Source organism: Malurus melanocephalus, unplaced genomic scaffold, assembly GCF_030028575.1.
Source record: "Malurus melanocephalus ecotype Western Australia unplaced genomic scaffold, MMel_1.1 scaffold_162, whole genome shotgun sequence".
NCBI classification, from domain to species: domain Eukaryota; kingdom Metazoa; phylum Chordata; class Aves; order Passeriformes; family Maluridae; genus Malurus; species Malurus melanocephalus.
Window position 1 is genome coordinate 1,122,772 of NW_026623394.1, and position 14,040 is coordinate 1,136,811.

The 14,040-nt window shown below is 67.5% G+C and overlaps 2 protein-coding genes across 5 annotated transcripts in view; one reads left to right on the forward strand and one right to left on the reverse strand.

The window, feature by feature from the left end:
- Positions 1-2,253: 2,253 nt before the first annotated feature.
- CORO6 (coronin 6) lies at positions 2,254-6,328 on the forward strand. 2 transcript variants are annotated; one of them, XM_057371906.1, is made up of 11 exons: positions 2,254-2,482; positions 3,038-3,160; positions 3,604-3,733; positions 3,815-3,996; positions 4,122-4,241; positions 4,438-4,557; positions 4,918-5,022; positions 5,108-5,253; positions 5,343-5,400; positions 5,486-5,716; positions 5,824-6,328. In XM_057371906.1, the coding sequence occupies exons 1-11, from the start codon at positions 2,285-2,287 to the stop codon at positions 5,944-5,946; spliced, it is 1,536 nt and encodes a 511-aa protein (XP_057227889.1). In that variant the 5' UTR covers positions 2,254-2,284; the 3' UTR covers positions 5,947-6,328. The 2 variants fall into 2 exon arrangements, with proteins under 2 accessions (XP_057227889.1, XP_057227888.1); XM_057371905.1 differs by lacking the exon at positions 4,438-4,557.
- A 112-nt stretch (positions 6,329-6,440) lies between these two features.
- Positions 6,441-14,040, reverse strand: part of ANKRD13B (ankyrin repeat domain 13B) — a 7,880-nt gene continuing 280 nt past the window's right edge. Inside the window, exons 2-16 of one of the 3 annotated variants that reach the window (XM_057371985.1) lie at positions 13,906-14,040; positions 10,446-10,581; positions 10,077-10,201; positions 9,957-10,002; positions 9,634-9,777; positions 9,346-9,535; positions 9,194-9,260; positions 9,020-9,101; positions 8,887-8,951; positions 8,675-8,805; positions 8,406-8,563; positions 8,174-8,326; positions 7,879-8,039; positions 7,632-7,712; positions 6,441-7,549 (exon numbers count right to left, since the gene is read on the reverse strand). The exon at positions 13,906-14,040 is cut by the window's right edge and continues 79 nt beyond it. In XM_057371985.1, the coding sequence (XP_057227968.1) occupies positions 7,322-7,549; positions 7,632-7,712; positions 7,879-8,039; positions 8,174-8,326; positions 8,406-8,563; positions 8,675-8,805; positions 8,887-8,951; positions 9,020-9,101; positions 9,194-9,260; positions 9,346-9,535; positions 9,634-9,777; positions 9,957-10,002; positions 10,077-10,201; positions 10,446-10,581; positions 13,906-14,040 (1,902 nt within the window). In that variant the 3' untranslated portion in view covers positions 6,441-7,321. Of the gene's footprint in view, positions 7,550-7,631; positions 7,713-7,878; positions 8,040-8,173; positions 8,327-8,405; positions 8,564-8,674; positions 8,806-8,886; positions 9,102-9,193; positions 9,261-9,345; positions 9,536-9,633; positions 9,778-9,956; positions 10,003-10,076; positions 10,202-10,445; positions 10,582-13,905 lie in introns of all 3 variants that reach the window. The other 2 variants (XM_057371984.1, XM_057371983.1) reach the window with 2 other exon arrangements.

Here is a 14,040-nt window from a genome sequence, read left to right on the forward strand (position 1 = left end):
CTGAGCCCCCCGGGCCCCGGGCCCTCGCCGCCCGCCGGCGGAGATGGCTATATTTGGACAGTGACCTCTGGTCGTTCCCGAGCAGTCGCTGCGGATTCAATTGTGGCAACGTAATGGCACGGCCGGGGAGCGGGGCGCGGGGCTGTCCTGCCCGGATCCTGCCCGCACCCTGCCTGCGTCCCGCCCGCACCCCACCTGCACCCACCTCTCTCTGCGGCGCCCCATCCCACCCCACTCGCACCCTGCCCGCGCCCCACCCCGCCCTCGTGCCCGCACCCCACACCTGCACCCCGTTCAGCCCCACCTGCTCCTGCCCTGCGCCCTACACGCTGCCTGCACCCTGCTCAACTCCACCTGCACCGCCCCTGTCCCCCACCTGCACCCCACACCCTGCCGGCGCCCTGCCAGGCCGTTCTCTCCTTCCCTGCATGCTGACTCCCCAGACTGCTCCCGCTGGCAAGGGCTGGGATGCTGGGACAGCGTCCCCACGGAGCCCCCTCGCTCCTCCCCAGGGCTGGGGACCGCGCTCCAGAGCAGGGGGGCGACACCAGCGGTGTCCAGCCCTGCTTGGCAGCCGGGCTYCGGGCCCCTTAGTGCCCAGCTCGACCCGCTCAGCCAGGCCAGGGATGATGCTGAAGTGCCGGGAGCACTCCGGGGACGCTCGGGGACTGGGCAGATGTGGCTGGGCAGGGCACTGCGTGTACCCCATCCAAAAACCGGCGGCTGGACAAGGAGGAGCAGCTCTTCTGCCTCTGCCCTCACCGGCCCCACAGGCTGGGGACAGCGGTGCCTGGCCCTCTGGCCATGGTTTGGTGGCTGGATGTGGCCCCTGGCAATGGCTGCAGACCCAAAAGAGCGCAGGGAGTCCCCGGGGTAGCGAGTGGCCCATGGGTGCTGCCGAGCCCCAGCTGCAAGGGTTTGGTGTCCCCGAGTGTCTCAGTCCCCCCGGGCAGCTCCCAGGAGCAGCACAGGCTGGGGACAGGGGTGGGTGGCAGTGGGCATCATGCCCGGCTGTGGCTGAGGGCTGGAGATCCCACTGGGGCCACGGTGGGGTTCCCCCACACCCCAATGTGTCCGTGGGGCTGTGTCTGTGCCAGCCCTGACCCGGCTGGAGGTGCAGAGTGGGCGGCAGGGATCCGTGCCAGGGGACAGGGACCCACGGAGGGAGCTGTGAGCCACCAGCAGGCAGCTCTGGAGGCACAGGCATCCTCCCGGGTGCTGGGTCAGGCCAGGAAACCTCAGGCCCTGATGCAGGACAGACAAGGGGACAGACTGTGAGCCGGTGCACAAACTCACCTGGCACCTTTATGTCCACCCCAAAGTCCCCTCAGCCCTACAGCAGCTCATGTGCCAACCCCAGTGCCAGCCACAGGGCATGGCACAACTATGGGATACGGCACAGGATAGAGTGTGGCACAGCTATGGGGCATGGCACAGCTATGGGATACGGCACAGGATAGAGTATGGCACAGCTATGGGATACGGCACAGCTGAGGGGTACAGCACGGCTATGGGATATGGCACAGCTATGGGGCATGGCACAGCTATGGGATACAGCACAGCTATGGGATATGGTACAGCTGTGGGGCATGGCACAGCTATGGGATATGGCACGGCTATGGGATACAGCACAGCTATGGGATATGACACAGCTGTGGGGCATGGCACAGCTATGGGATATGGCACGGCTATGGGATACAGCACAGCTATGGGATACAGCACAGCTATGGGATATGACACAGCTGAGGGGTACAGCACAGCTATGGGATATGGCACAAATGTGAGACATGGCACAGCTGTGGGACATGGCACAGTTGTGGGACATGGCACAGCTATGGGATATGGCACAGCTATGGGATATGGCACAGCTATGGGATACAGCAGAACTATGGGATATGACACAGCTGAGGGGTACAGCGCAGCTATGGGATATGGCACAAATGTGAGACATGACACAACTGTGGGACATGGCACAGTTGTGGGACATGGCACAGTTGTGGGACATAGCACAGCCGTGCATCATGGCCTGGCCGTGTCCCTGCCCAGTGTCAGGTGGCTCTGGCCACCAGCTGACTGTCCCCAGCACCTGCAGCACCCCCACACCCCTGCACAAGGGGTCAGGGCCACATCAGGCTCCATCCCRCATCCTCATCCTCTGCCACCTCAGTGTCCCCAGGCTTCCCGCTGTGCCCAGGGTAGGAGCAGTCCCTCTGAGTGTGAGACCTGAGGGGACAAAAGCCCTGTCCGGGTGGGGAGGTGGTGGCCTGACCCTGTCCCCGCAGCCATGAGCCGCCGCGTGGTGCGCCAGAGCAAGTTCCGGCACGTCTTCGGGCAGCCGGTGAAGGCAGACCAGATGTAYGAGGACATCCGTGTGTCCAAGGTGACATGTGACAGCTCCTTCTGCGCCGTCAACCCCAAGTTCGTGGCCATCATTGTGGAGTCCGGCGGTGGCGGTGCCTTCATTGTCCTGCCCCTCGCCAAGGTGAGTGGGGAGGATTTTGGGGTTTGGCTGTCCCTCCTGGGGGGTTGAGGGGAACGTGCTGATGGGTTTTGTTTTTAGGGAGCTGCTGTGGCCCCAGATCCCCCCAGCTTTGCCCCAGCACCCCCTCCTCATGTGGGGGCTCAGGGCAGGGGCAGTCTGGGTGATCACTGGCACCTGCCAAGGGAGACATCCCTGGGGCAGCCGAGGCSATRTGGGGAACCCCGGCTGCTTTCAGCYSAACCCCAAATTCYCTGGGGGCGCAGGRTGCCCGGGGAGCAGCACCCGGTGGGGTGGGGTCTGGTACGGAGGTGGGGAGGGGATCCCCAGCCCCTYCTTGCCATCAGAGCAGCCACAAAACAGCCTCTCATGGGTCACATCGTTCCCCTCCGTGTCCCTGTCCCTACGTGCCTCAGTTTCCCCCTTCAAGGCAGGTGAAAACCTCTGGCCACCGCCAGCATCCCCTGCGTGTCCCCATTCCTGCCACAACCCCCCGTGATATCCGGGCTGGGCTTTGGGGGACACCGGGGGACTCACCCCTGCACCTCCCCACCGCAGACAGGACGGGTGGACAAGAACCACCCGCTGGTGACCGGACACACGGCGCCCGTGCTGGACATCGACTGGTGTCCCCACAACGACAACGTCATCGCCAGCGCCTCGGAGGACACCACCGTCATGGTGAGGGGCCGGATCCCGGGCGGGAGGGGGGTGATGGGCGCGGGGGGAGCGATGCGGAGTGTCCCCCCCCTCCTCGTCGCCGCCTGTGAAGTGTCACTGGCCTATTTTTAGCCGCGGTGCCATGCGTTCGCGCTGGCGGCGGCTGCTCGCTCCATGATGCAGCAGTTTGTGCTAAATATACCCGCCCTGGCGACTCAGCACGCAGGAATAGCTGAGGGGGGGCACTGGGGGCTGCACCCCGGCCCTGCCCCCCTCCCCGTGCCCCCCGGCACCCCCAGTGTGGGGATGCGCCCCAGGATGGAGGTGTCCCCTCGCCACCTTCCCTGCAGGTCGAGCCAATATTAATGATGAGGTTAATTGGCTCCTAATTGGCTCCGGGGCTCTCATCCGCTTAGTGCTCACACACGGGGTGATCCCCAATGCTCTCCTCCCCGCCCCTCCAGGTGTGGCAGATCCCCGACTATGTCCCCGTGCGCAACATCACGGAGCCCGTGGTGACACTGGAGGGACACTCCAAGCGGGTGAGCATCATCTCCTGGCACCCCACCGCCCGCAACGTCCTGCTCAGCGCAGGTAAGGGGGTCCCGGGTCACCCTCCCCGGGGTCACGGGCGATCTGTGGGGTCTCAGCATCCTCCCCCTGGCTCCTCYGCAGGCTGTGACAACCTGGTTATCCTCTGGAACGTGGGGACGGGGGAGATGCTGCTGGCGCTGGACGACATGCACACCGACCTCATCTACAACGTGGGCTGGAACCGCAACGGCAGCCTGCTGGTCACCACCTGCAAGGACAAGAAGGTCCGAGTCATCGACCCCCGCAAGCAGCAGATCATCGCGGTGAGTGTCCCCTCCGTGTCCCCCTCGTCCCTCCGCGGGGTCCCCCCGGTGCCTGCCTGACCCTACTAACCCCGAACGCGGCGCGAGTTCTCTGTGTTTGATTTAACCCGCTAACGCCGCCGCAGGAGAAAACCAAACCGCACGACGGCACCCGCCCCATCCGCGCCATCTTCGTGGCCGATGGCAAGATCTTCACCACGGGCTTCAGCAGGATGAGCGAGCGGCAGCTGGGGCTCTGGGACCTGGTACGAGACGGCGGCTCCAGCCCGGCCAGTGCCCGTCCCGCACATCTCAGCCCAGCCGGGGACGCTCCGGCTGCCGGGGATGCTCTCCGGCCACGCGTGGAATAGGACTCCGCGGCTCTTTAGGGGGACAGATCCGGACCCCCTCCGTTTTCCCCCCTCCCCGTGCCCCGTGCTGACTGTGTCCCCCTCCCCCCAGGAGAGGTTTGCTCCCCACGAAGGGCTGAGGCCCGTGCGGGCCATCTTCACGCGGGAAGGACACATCTTTACCACGGGCTTTACCAGAATGAGCCAGCGGGAGCTGGGCTTGTGGGACCCGGTAACGAGGCCGCATGGAGTGCTGCCCTGGGAACTTGGCCCCTCCAGACCCCCTGCCAACCTCCCCCGGCCCCAGGATGGGGCGTCTGCTGCATCCCCCTCCCCAAAGATGCCAAGTTCCCGAGTGTGCCGTGCTGTGCTGGGGTGGGGAGGGGGCTGGGAGTGCTGGGACAGGGGGTACAGCCGGGCTGGGGGGGCTTGGGGGGCATGCCAGGATGTGTGTGTGTATGCCAGGGGGTTGTGTACCCCGGAGGGGACAAGCCCTGTCCCCCTGTGTGCCGTGGCTAACGCGTGTGACTAACCAGAGCGGGGGTTTTGGGGTCACTGCTCACACCCCTCCACCACTGCTCCGGCCCCGCAGAATAACTTTGAGGAGCCCATTGCCCTGCAAGAGATGGACACGAGCAATGGGGTCCTGCTGCCCTTCTACGACGCCGATTCCAGCATCGTCTACCTCTGCGGGAAGGTAACACTCCCCTCCCTTCCCCGGGGTGCATTCCCCGTGCCACCCTGTCCCCGGGGCTGGCTGACACCTGTCCCCGCCCCCGCAGGGTGACAGCAGCATCCGGTACTTCGAGATCACGGATGAGGCGCCCTACGTGCACTACCTGAACACCTACAGCAGCAAGGAGCCGCAGCGGGGCATGGGCTTCATGCCCAAGCGTGGGCTGGATGTCAGCAAGTGTGAGATCGCCAGGTGAGAGCCGAGGGGGCTGGGGGGGAGCCGGGGGGCTCTGTGAGGGTCAGGGGGATCAGCTGGACCCTGACTGCCCGTGCCCCGCGCAGGTTCTTCAAGCTGCACGAACGAAAGTGCGAGCCCATCGTGATGACGGTGCCGCGCAAGGTGAGCCCGGGGGTCCCGGCGGAGATGGGGACCTGRGGGGACACAGCCCYCACCTCACCGCGGAACCTCTCCCTCCCTCCCGCAGTCAGACCTCTTCCAGGATGACCTGTACCCCGACACGCCGGGCCCCGAGCCGGCCCTGGAGGCGGATGAGTGGCTGTCGGGGAAGGACGCGGAGCCCATCCTCATCTCGCTGCGGGACGGGTACGTCCCCGTCAAGAACCGGGAGCTGAAGGTGGTCAAGAAGAACATCCTGGACAGCAAACCCCCMCCAGGCCCCCGGCGCAGCCACTCCACCTGCGACTCCGACTTCTCTGTGAGTGTCCTGAGGACGGGGACGGGGCAGCAGGACTGTTCCCCCACCCTGGGGTGGGGTGGGAAGGGCCGGACTGCTCGGTGACCCTGTGTCCCCCGTCCCTGCAGCTGCCAGGCTTGGAGGAGGTGCTGGAGGAGATCCGTGCCCTGAAGGAGACGGTCCAAGCGCAGGAGAAGCGCATCTCCGACCTGGAGAACAAACTCTGCCAGTTCACCAACGGCACGGACTAGCGCGGTGGCCAMGGGCAGGGCCAGGACTGCCCCGGCYTCCCGGGGATTAAAGCCGAGTCCCCCGATTGGGCCGGAGCCCGGAGCCGTGTTCTTTCCCCAGGAGCCGAGGGGGCAGGGAGGGGTTCGGACCCTGCCCCCGCTCCAGGGCATCAGCCGCATCCCGCTCCCGGGGTGCCCCGGCCCGWGGGCACCCCACTGCAGCCCCCGAGGGGGCATCGCCATCGGCCCAGGACAGGGAGCTGCCGGCCCGTCCGGCCGGGATGTGCTTGTGCACGGTGCTACACCCCCGCCCMTCAGCCCTCACCGCCCCCTGCCCCCTCGGCCCCTCGGCAGGGGCTCCCGCCCGGCTCTTTGCTCCTGGACCCCTTTAATAAAGGGCTCAGCCACCCTTGGCCGCGTGGCGAGTACCGGGGGCGAGGGGCCACCGTGCCGGGGGTGCACCCCGCTGCCAGCACAGCCCTGGCACAGGCAGAGCGAGGCCGAGAGACACAAACATTAAAGAGCATTTATTGGTGTTGGCCGCGGTCGGAGCTGCTCGGGCTCCCCCGGCCCTGGCCCAGATGTCGCTGTGGGGTGCACGGGTGGGTGGAGGGGGGGGGCACCGGCTATGAAAAGTCCCAGGGGAGCAAGCCCAGCCCCCCCGCACCCCACAGCCCCCGGCCCCCCGTGTGCAAAGGGGGAGCAGCCAGGGCAGGGGGCCGGGGTTAGCACCATTTGACGTAAGGTTTCTCTCGGGGTCAGTGCCCGGGAAGAGGGGGTGCAGCGCTGCCAAGGRGGGGCATCCGAGCAGGGTGGAGGGGTGCGAGCAGGGATAAGGGCGGTGACACCGGGCAGCCTTTCACAGGCACCCCTTCAGCTGCCCCAGCGGTCCCCGTGCCGTGGGGGGCGGCTGTGCAGCCCCACGCTGGCTGTGGGGTGCAGTAGGGCTGAGCCCCCACCCCTGTTGGCAGGCAGAGCAGCTCCCGGGTAAGTGCACTTGGTAGCGCCTGGGCAGGGGGGAAGAGGGGGCTGGGCAGATCCCCCTGGCTCTGGGGGCACCCCGGGACCCCACGCGACTGGCAGCCCACCCACCCGGGGCAGGATGTGCCCCTCACCGCCTTCCTGGGGCGAGGGGCTGAGCAGCACCCCACAGGGCGGCTGTGGGGCAGGGCTGTCCTGGAGAGGGGGTGCAGTCTGTGCCCAGGTGCAGGGTTAACACCCCCGCCCACCCCCTGCCGCTGTGGGGTGCCCACAYCTCACCCCAATACTCTCCCGGCTCTGGGGACGTTCCCCCCTTCCCCGTTTGCCCTCCGCAGTTCTTGGGCTGGCTACCCCCACGCCGCTCCCCCTCTGCGCCCCGGCCGCGCCCCCATCCCCACCGGGGCGGGCGAGGGGCTCAGGGCGGGTGCGGGGTCACTTCTCCGTCAGCGAGAGCTGCAGGATCCGCTGCAGATCCTCCTCCTCCTGGCGCGTCCGGCGCTCCGCTTCCTCCTGCTCCCGCGCCGACAGCGCCATGGCCAGCCGCAGCTGCTCCGCGTAGCTGGGGAACAGCGCGCCGGGCCCCCGGCCACCCCCGGGCGGCGGGGCCACGGGGGGACGCGGGGACGCCGTGTGCTGGGGAGTCCTGGGGGGCGCAGGGGCTCAGTGGGGTCCCCGCGGGTGCGGCCCCACACCCACTCCCCCCAGAGGGGCTGGCCGGACCTTACCAACCTGTCTCCCCGGCGGCCCTCGTGCGACATGGGGTGGGTGCCYGGCTTGCTGTTGGTCAGCGCCTCCCAAATGGTCACCTGTGGGCGGTGGCAGAGGTGGTTTAGAGGGTGGCACCCCAAAAGCCAGCCCCCCCCAGCACCGTGGGATGCAGGGATGGGGAGAGGAGGGTGAGGATCCCAGGCAGCATCACGATGGGGTGGGCAGCAAGGTCCCCCAGCCAGGCGGGGATGTGGCAGTGCCCACCTGGTCGTACTCGCTGCCCGCTTCCAGCAGGCTCTGCTGGATGGCGAACTGCAGCAGGTCATCGTCGTCCTCCCGCAGCGCGTCCTGCTGGGTGCCCACCACGCTGTACCCCCGCGGCACCTCAAACAGGGCCGGGTCCATCTCGCACGCCCGGCACGAGGCTGTGGGGACACGGCCGCTGTCCTGCCTGGGCACCCCATGGGACCCCCTCCTGCTCCACCCTGCTGGCCACGTGTCCCTGACCCTGCTGTGACCCCCCAGCCGTACCCCCTGACCCCTGGGGCCCCCCACATACTGAGGGAGCTGGAGCTGCTGACGCTGGAGGTGTCGCTGCTGGGTGAGGGTGCCTCGCTGCTGGGGCTGTGCCGCAGGGAGCTGACGGGCTCGTCACACCCGTTGAGGTTACCGAAGGTTATTCGGGCATTGAGGATATGGAAGATGGGGATTTCTGCAGGAAAAGGGGAAAAAAAAAGTGAGGAAGGAAGCTGGCTGTGCCAGCCAGGTCAGCAGCAGAGCCCGATCCATACCGATCTTGACAGGGAAGCCGGGCGGGAGGCGCAGGGTGATGAAGTCCCGCAGTTTGGCAAAGAGTGCATTGCTTATTGCCATGAGGTCGATGATGGGGGCAACCTGCTCGCAGAGGGACAGGGGGTGGTCCTCACACAGCCACAGCTTCGCCTTGAACCTGCCGGGGACAGCWGTCGGCCTGGGAGCCCCAACCTGTCCCCCACCCCCGAGCTCTGCAGCAGTGGGGGTGGGGACACAGGGGGTCCCCGTCTGCTCCTCCCCTCCTCACTTCTGTGTCTTGGTGGTGAGCTCCATGGGCCGCCCCATGTCCCGGTTGCCCAGCTCGAAGTTGGGGTTGAAGTACTCCTCAGGGGTGATGGCGGTGGGGTTGGCATGGCTCAGTGTCTGCGTGATCAGCGTCTGCACGGGGGGACAGCCCCGTGGGGTGAGAGGGGGCCATGAGACCACAGGGCCACCCCCTCAGACCCCTGAGACGCTCACCCCGTTGTTGGGCCCCACGTGCTGCTCAGCRATGCCCAGGAAGGATTGCAGGGGGGTCTTGCAGCCTGCGGGAGAGGAGGGGGTGAGGGCAGAGCCGGGGGAGCCCTGCCCGCCCAGCCCGTGCCCGCTCCACCTTTGCTCTTGCCCTTGTGCTGGTCCGAGAGGTGCTCRGTCCGTGTCCGTGTGATCAGCTCCACGTTGGAAGCGCCATAGACCTGCCCGGGGAGGGGAAAGGGCAGAGCTGGGTACCCCACAACTGCAATGGGCTGTACCCCTTCCCTGGGCAGCTCAAATCCCTGCCCCTCACCTTGGCCTCGTAGCCATTCACCATTTCCGTCTTCTCGCTCCTCCAGCCCAGGATCCCGGACTTGTTCCTGGGGTGACAYGGCACCGTGAGCGCGTTGGACAGCCCGGGGCACCAGCAGCCCTGGGGGTGGGCTCGGTGCCACCCCAGCCCACCTCTCGAAGGCGATGTTCTTGGTGTCGAGCTGGGTGGTGACCACGGGGGCCGTCAGCCGCCCCATCACCTGCTCCTCGGTGGGCTGCACAGCAGCCAGCAGCACCTCCTGGTCGTGGCCGGCCAGGGCCAGCGTCTCCGAGTAGACCACTCGCCTGTCGTGGTCAATCTCCATCACCACCGCACTGCTGTCTGCAGGGAATGGGGTCAGGACGAGCACGGTCCCCACCGTGTCACCCGGCACCTGGCTGGCACTCCCCAGTGACGGGGACACCTCGGTGCCACCTCACCTTGTCCCCGGAAGACRAAGCTGCGGTTGCCCCGCTGCCAGGTCATATGGTCAAAGCCCAGCAGCGTGGTGTCAACCCGCAGGTTCTGGCCACTCTTCCACACCTTGTAGGTGTCGCTGGGACAGATCTTGGACACCAGTGGCACTGGGGAGAGAGGCCGATAGCCCAGCTGGGGATGGGGCCAGCCACACCCCAGAGAGGGCTGCCAGTGCCTCGGAGGGATGGGGGTCTGCAAGCTGGGGGTGTCAGGGGGCACTGGGGCAGGTGGCACTCTGCTGGGAAACTCCCACTCCCCCCACAGCCACGCTGTGCCCCGAGCTCACCCCAGCTGGTGAACTCCCACTTCATCTCCACGTAGAAGTCCTGAGCCTGCGGAGAGCGCAGAGGGGTCAGGGATGGCTGTGGCCGCAGCCCCCGCAGCCCCCACCCAGGGGTGCCTTCACCTTGCGCAGCTTCTCCAGCAGGACGGGGATCCCGGCCAGGCGCTTGATGGCTCTCTGGTAGTCGCGGTAGCGCAGGACCAGCTGCACCAGCTCCAGGTCACGGGTGCTCACGGCCTCCTGCAGGACTGCGGGGCAGAGGGGCACTGTCCAGGCACTGTCCAGGGCACTGTCCAGGGCCGTGGCACAAGCTGGGCACTGCACAGGAGCCACGGGCACGCGGCACTGTGTGAGCAGTGCCTGGGGAGCTGCAGCACCGTGCCTGTGCCTGTGTCCATGTCCACACTCGTGCCCACGCCCATCTCCACGCTCACCCCCATGCCTGTGCCAGGGCAGTTGCGAGGAGGATGGAGGCAGCAATCACYCACTCACCTGTCCACCCGCTGCGGTTCTCCTTGCCCACGTCGGCGCCATGCTTCAGCAGCACCCTGGCGCACTCGAGGTGGCCCAGCGTGGTGGCCAGGTGCAGGGGGGTGCGTCCTCGGGGGTCCAGCTGCTCGATGTCGGCCTGCCAGGAGGGAATGAGGCTCTGGGATCACCGGGGCRGCCAGACCCTGCCCTCCAGTGCCCTCCCACAGATGTGCATCTCCCAGACACAGAAAGCAGCCGGCATTTGAAGGTACCTCGGAGAGCATCCCCAGCCCTGAGCTCTCCCAAGAGAGGCACCTCAAAACCCTCTCCCTGCTGCCAATGCCACGGAGAGGCACGGAGAGCACGGTGGTGGCTGCCAGCACCCGGCACAGCCAGGCTGGGCACGGAGCAGGGACACRGCACGGCAGTGGTGGGCACAGGTGCCCCAGCGCGGTGCACGGAGCCCTGCACGTCTCTGCAGCTGCGAGCTCCAGAAAAGCCCCCACCTCTGGGGTTTTGGGGAGGGAGGGTGTGCCCAGTTGCCAGGCAGCAGCTGCCGGCAGCCCCCCTCCGCCAGGGCCGGGAGCGCGGCGGGCTGCGGCGGGCGCACGTGTTCCCCTGCCTGAGCCGGGGGCGGGCGGCTGCGGGAGCGGAGCGGCTGCTCCGAGCATCCCCGGGGCCCTGGGGAGCCGTCGCTGGGGCTGCCGTTGTTTGTGCCAAAGCCGGAGCCTGGCGCCCAGCCAGCCCCGAGGAATCCCTCGCGCGGTGGCGGGTGGGCACCCCCGGCACCCACGGGCCCCTCTCCCCGTGGGGGAAGCGGCGTCACAGCCGTGCCCGGTGCTGGGGACACGGTTCGGGGTGGGGGGACCCACCCTCTGAGCTCCCAGCACCCAGCTGGAGTAGAAGCCTTGTGCCCAGAGAGGGGCACTCAGGCGCTGCCAGGGCAGCAGGCAGTGGGGCAATCCCCAAATAAGGGGTTTTGGGGAGGCCACCCCCGGGAGAACAAACCTGGGGTGCGGGACCCAAAGGTACYAGCTGGGAGCGGGCAGCCAGAGGTGTTTGGGCATGGGCAGAGGTGGAGCACGGGCTGCCCGGTGCCCAGGATCTCACCTGCAACACATCCCTGCCTCTCTCTGGGCACATCCTGCAGTCCTGCTGCCTCAGGGGTGTTCCCATCCCTGCCCTGTGGGTATTCCCATGGCCATCATCCYCACGGACCCACCAGGTAGGGGGCCCCCCAGTCTGCCCACCCCACCGGAGTGAAACAGCCCCCCAGTTCCCCGGGAGTCRATGTGCCGCTCCAACGCTCTCCAGGCGACTGCTGCTTCTTAATTGCACTAATGAAATGACTCTAATTAAGGCAATCGCCCCCCAGCCAGGGATGGAGGCTGCAGGCTCAGTGGGGTTCCCCAGCTGCAGCCCTGCCCCAGCGCTGGGCAGGAGGAGGGTCCCCAGTCTGGGGACACGGTGCCGGAGCCACCCCAGGGGACCAGCGTGACCCAGATTTTGCCAGCAAGAGCTCAGTCCTGGGCCCTGCGGCTGGGTTGGCTCTGGCTCGGGGACCACAGCATGGACCTGCAGGTGCTGCCCATCCTGGGCTGTGACACCCACCAGGGACAGRGACAGGCATGGGGGTGGCTTTGGGGTGGCAGCGGTGCAGTGCAGAACCGCAGCTCAGCCACTCCTCCTGTGCCAGCCGGGCACGTGGCACAGCACGTCCCTCCGCTGGGGCTGTCCCTGGCTCGGAGGACCCCGGCTCCTGCTCCTGGGTAGCGACAGGGGACAGAGGCCAGCACGGGAAGATGGTGCCAGGCAGTGCCATCCCTGTGCAGCCCCGGGTCCCTGTCACGCCTGAGGGGACAGGCTGTCGTGAGGGGTGTCCTGGCACAACAGGCTCAGTGTCACTGCCTGTCACATCCTCGTGATGTCCCTGCCAAGGGGACCCGCTGACCCTTTGCTCCCTTGTGGTGGCAAGGGATGGGAGTGTGGATGGGAGCTCACGATGACAATTTGGGGGGTGACAGACACAGAGCCTTTTTGGGGACACTGAGAGGAGCGATGCTCTCAGCTGCCCCGGTGCTTCCCAGCCCCAAAACCTGCACTTGGGAGGGGCAGCACGTGGAGACACTGGCTCATGTGGGTCACCAAGGTGGCAGGAGGGCACAGCCCCTGGGCAGGGGGACAMCCAGCCCCCAGCCTCTCACACAGCCCAATCCCTTACCTGGGGGATGCTGTGGCAGGGACAAGGGCTGAGCTGTGTCCCTGGATGCCCTGGACAGAGCAGGGGGCCTGGGCTGGCTTCACCTCCTTCCCCCAAGCCCCCGCCTGCCCCAGAGCCCTGCAGCACCCAGGGCTCCCTCTCCGTGCACCCCTGGGGTGCACACACGGCTGGCTTGGCTCTCACCCTGCAAATGCCAGCGGGGACCAGGGCAGGGCCGCTCTGCTTYCCGGGCTGGGGGGTTGGAGCCTCTCCGCAGGCGAGCGGGTCACAGCCCCCCTCGCAGCCCCTCCACCTCCCCGCGTCTGCCGAGCCCGGCTTTGATCTCTGCCGCGCCGGGCTCTTGGGAAAACTGACCCCAAATTACCACGGAAAATAAACCCACTGTTCATGGGGTGGGAGAGCGGGGCGATGCCGGCGCAGCCTCCGGCTGGACCCCACAATGGAGACGGGTGTGGCGGGAGCCACCGCCTGCATCCCGGCGGGAGCTTCGCGGCACAATGACCCCCGTTTCATGCATCGCCGGGGTCCATCCAGCATGGCCCTCAGCGCCCTGGGGTTTAAAGAGCTGGGCCGAGGCACCGGGGATGCTCAGCACAGCCTCTCCGTCAGCCTCCCTCCAGCGCCTGCGGTTTCCTGCGTCTTCGGGGTTGGGTTTTAATTACCTGAATTGCAACGCCACGGGGGAGAGAGAGGCTGGGAACCCGCCGGGGAAGCACCCACACCCCGCTCCATCACCGGGCRGCTGGGAGGCTCCCGGGCTGAGGGACAAAGTGGGTCCCCTCACCCTGAGAAGACCCCGTGCGAGGCTGGGGGGCTGCGCCCCGGCAGCATCAGGACCCTTGTCCCCCCGCCCCCGGAGGGGCTCAGCCTGGCAGTGGGGAGCTGGAGGCTGCACCCGCAGGGGGGTGGCAATGCCCTGAGAAGCGGGGTGCAGGTCGGGGGTCTGCAGAGGCCTAGCAGAGAGCTGGGGACACGTGCGGAGGGATGCTCAGGGCTGCGTGCGCTGGAGGATGCAGGGGACCCGCGGGTGGCACCCAGCGCTCCATGGCAGCCCCGGGGGCAGCAGGCACGGTCCCAGGGTGCAGGTGGGGACACACGCCACACCCCCAGAGCCCTGCCAGTGCAGAGAGCGACCCCATCTCTATCACCCCCCTCATCTCCATCCTCATCCTCACCCCGGCCCCGAGCATTGCATCAGCCCGAGCCGAGCGGAGCCGGGCCGGGCCGGGCCGTGCCGGGAGTGTCCCCGCGCCGCCCCACCTGCTTGGCGCTGAGCTCCCGGTCCAGGTCACGGGCGCGGTTGTGCCAGACGAGGTAGTGCAGCGGGTACCTGCCCTCCGGCCCCTTCCTGCCCGAGCAAGACGCGAGCATCCTCCGTGCATGCTGGAGCGGCGC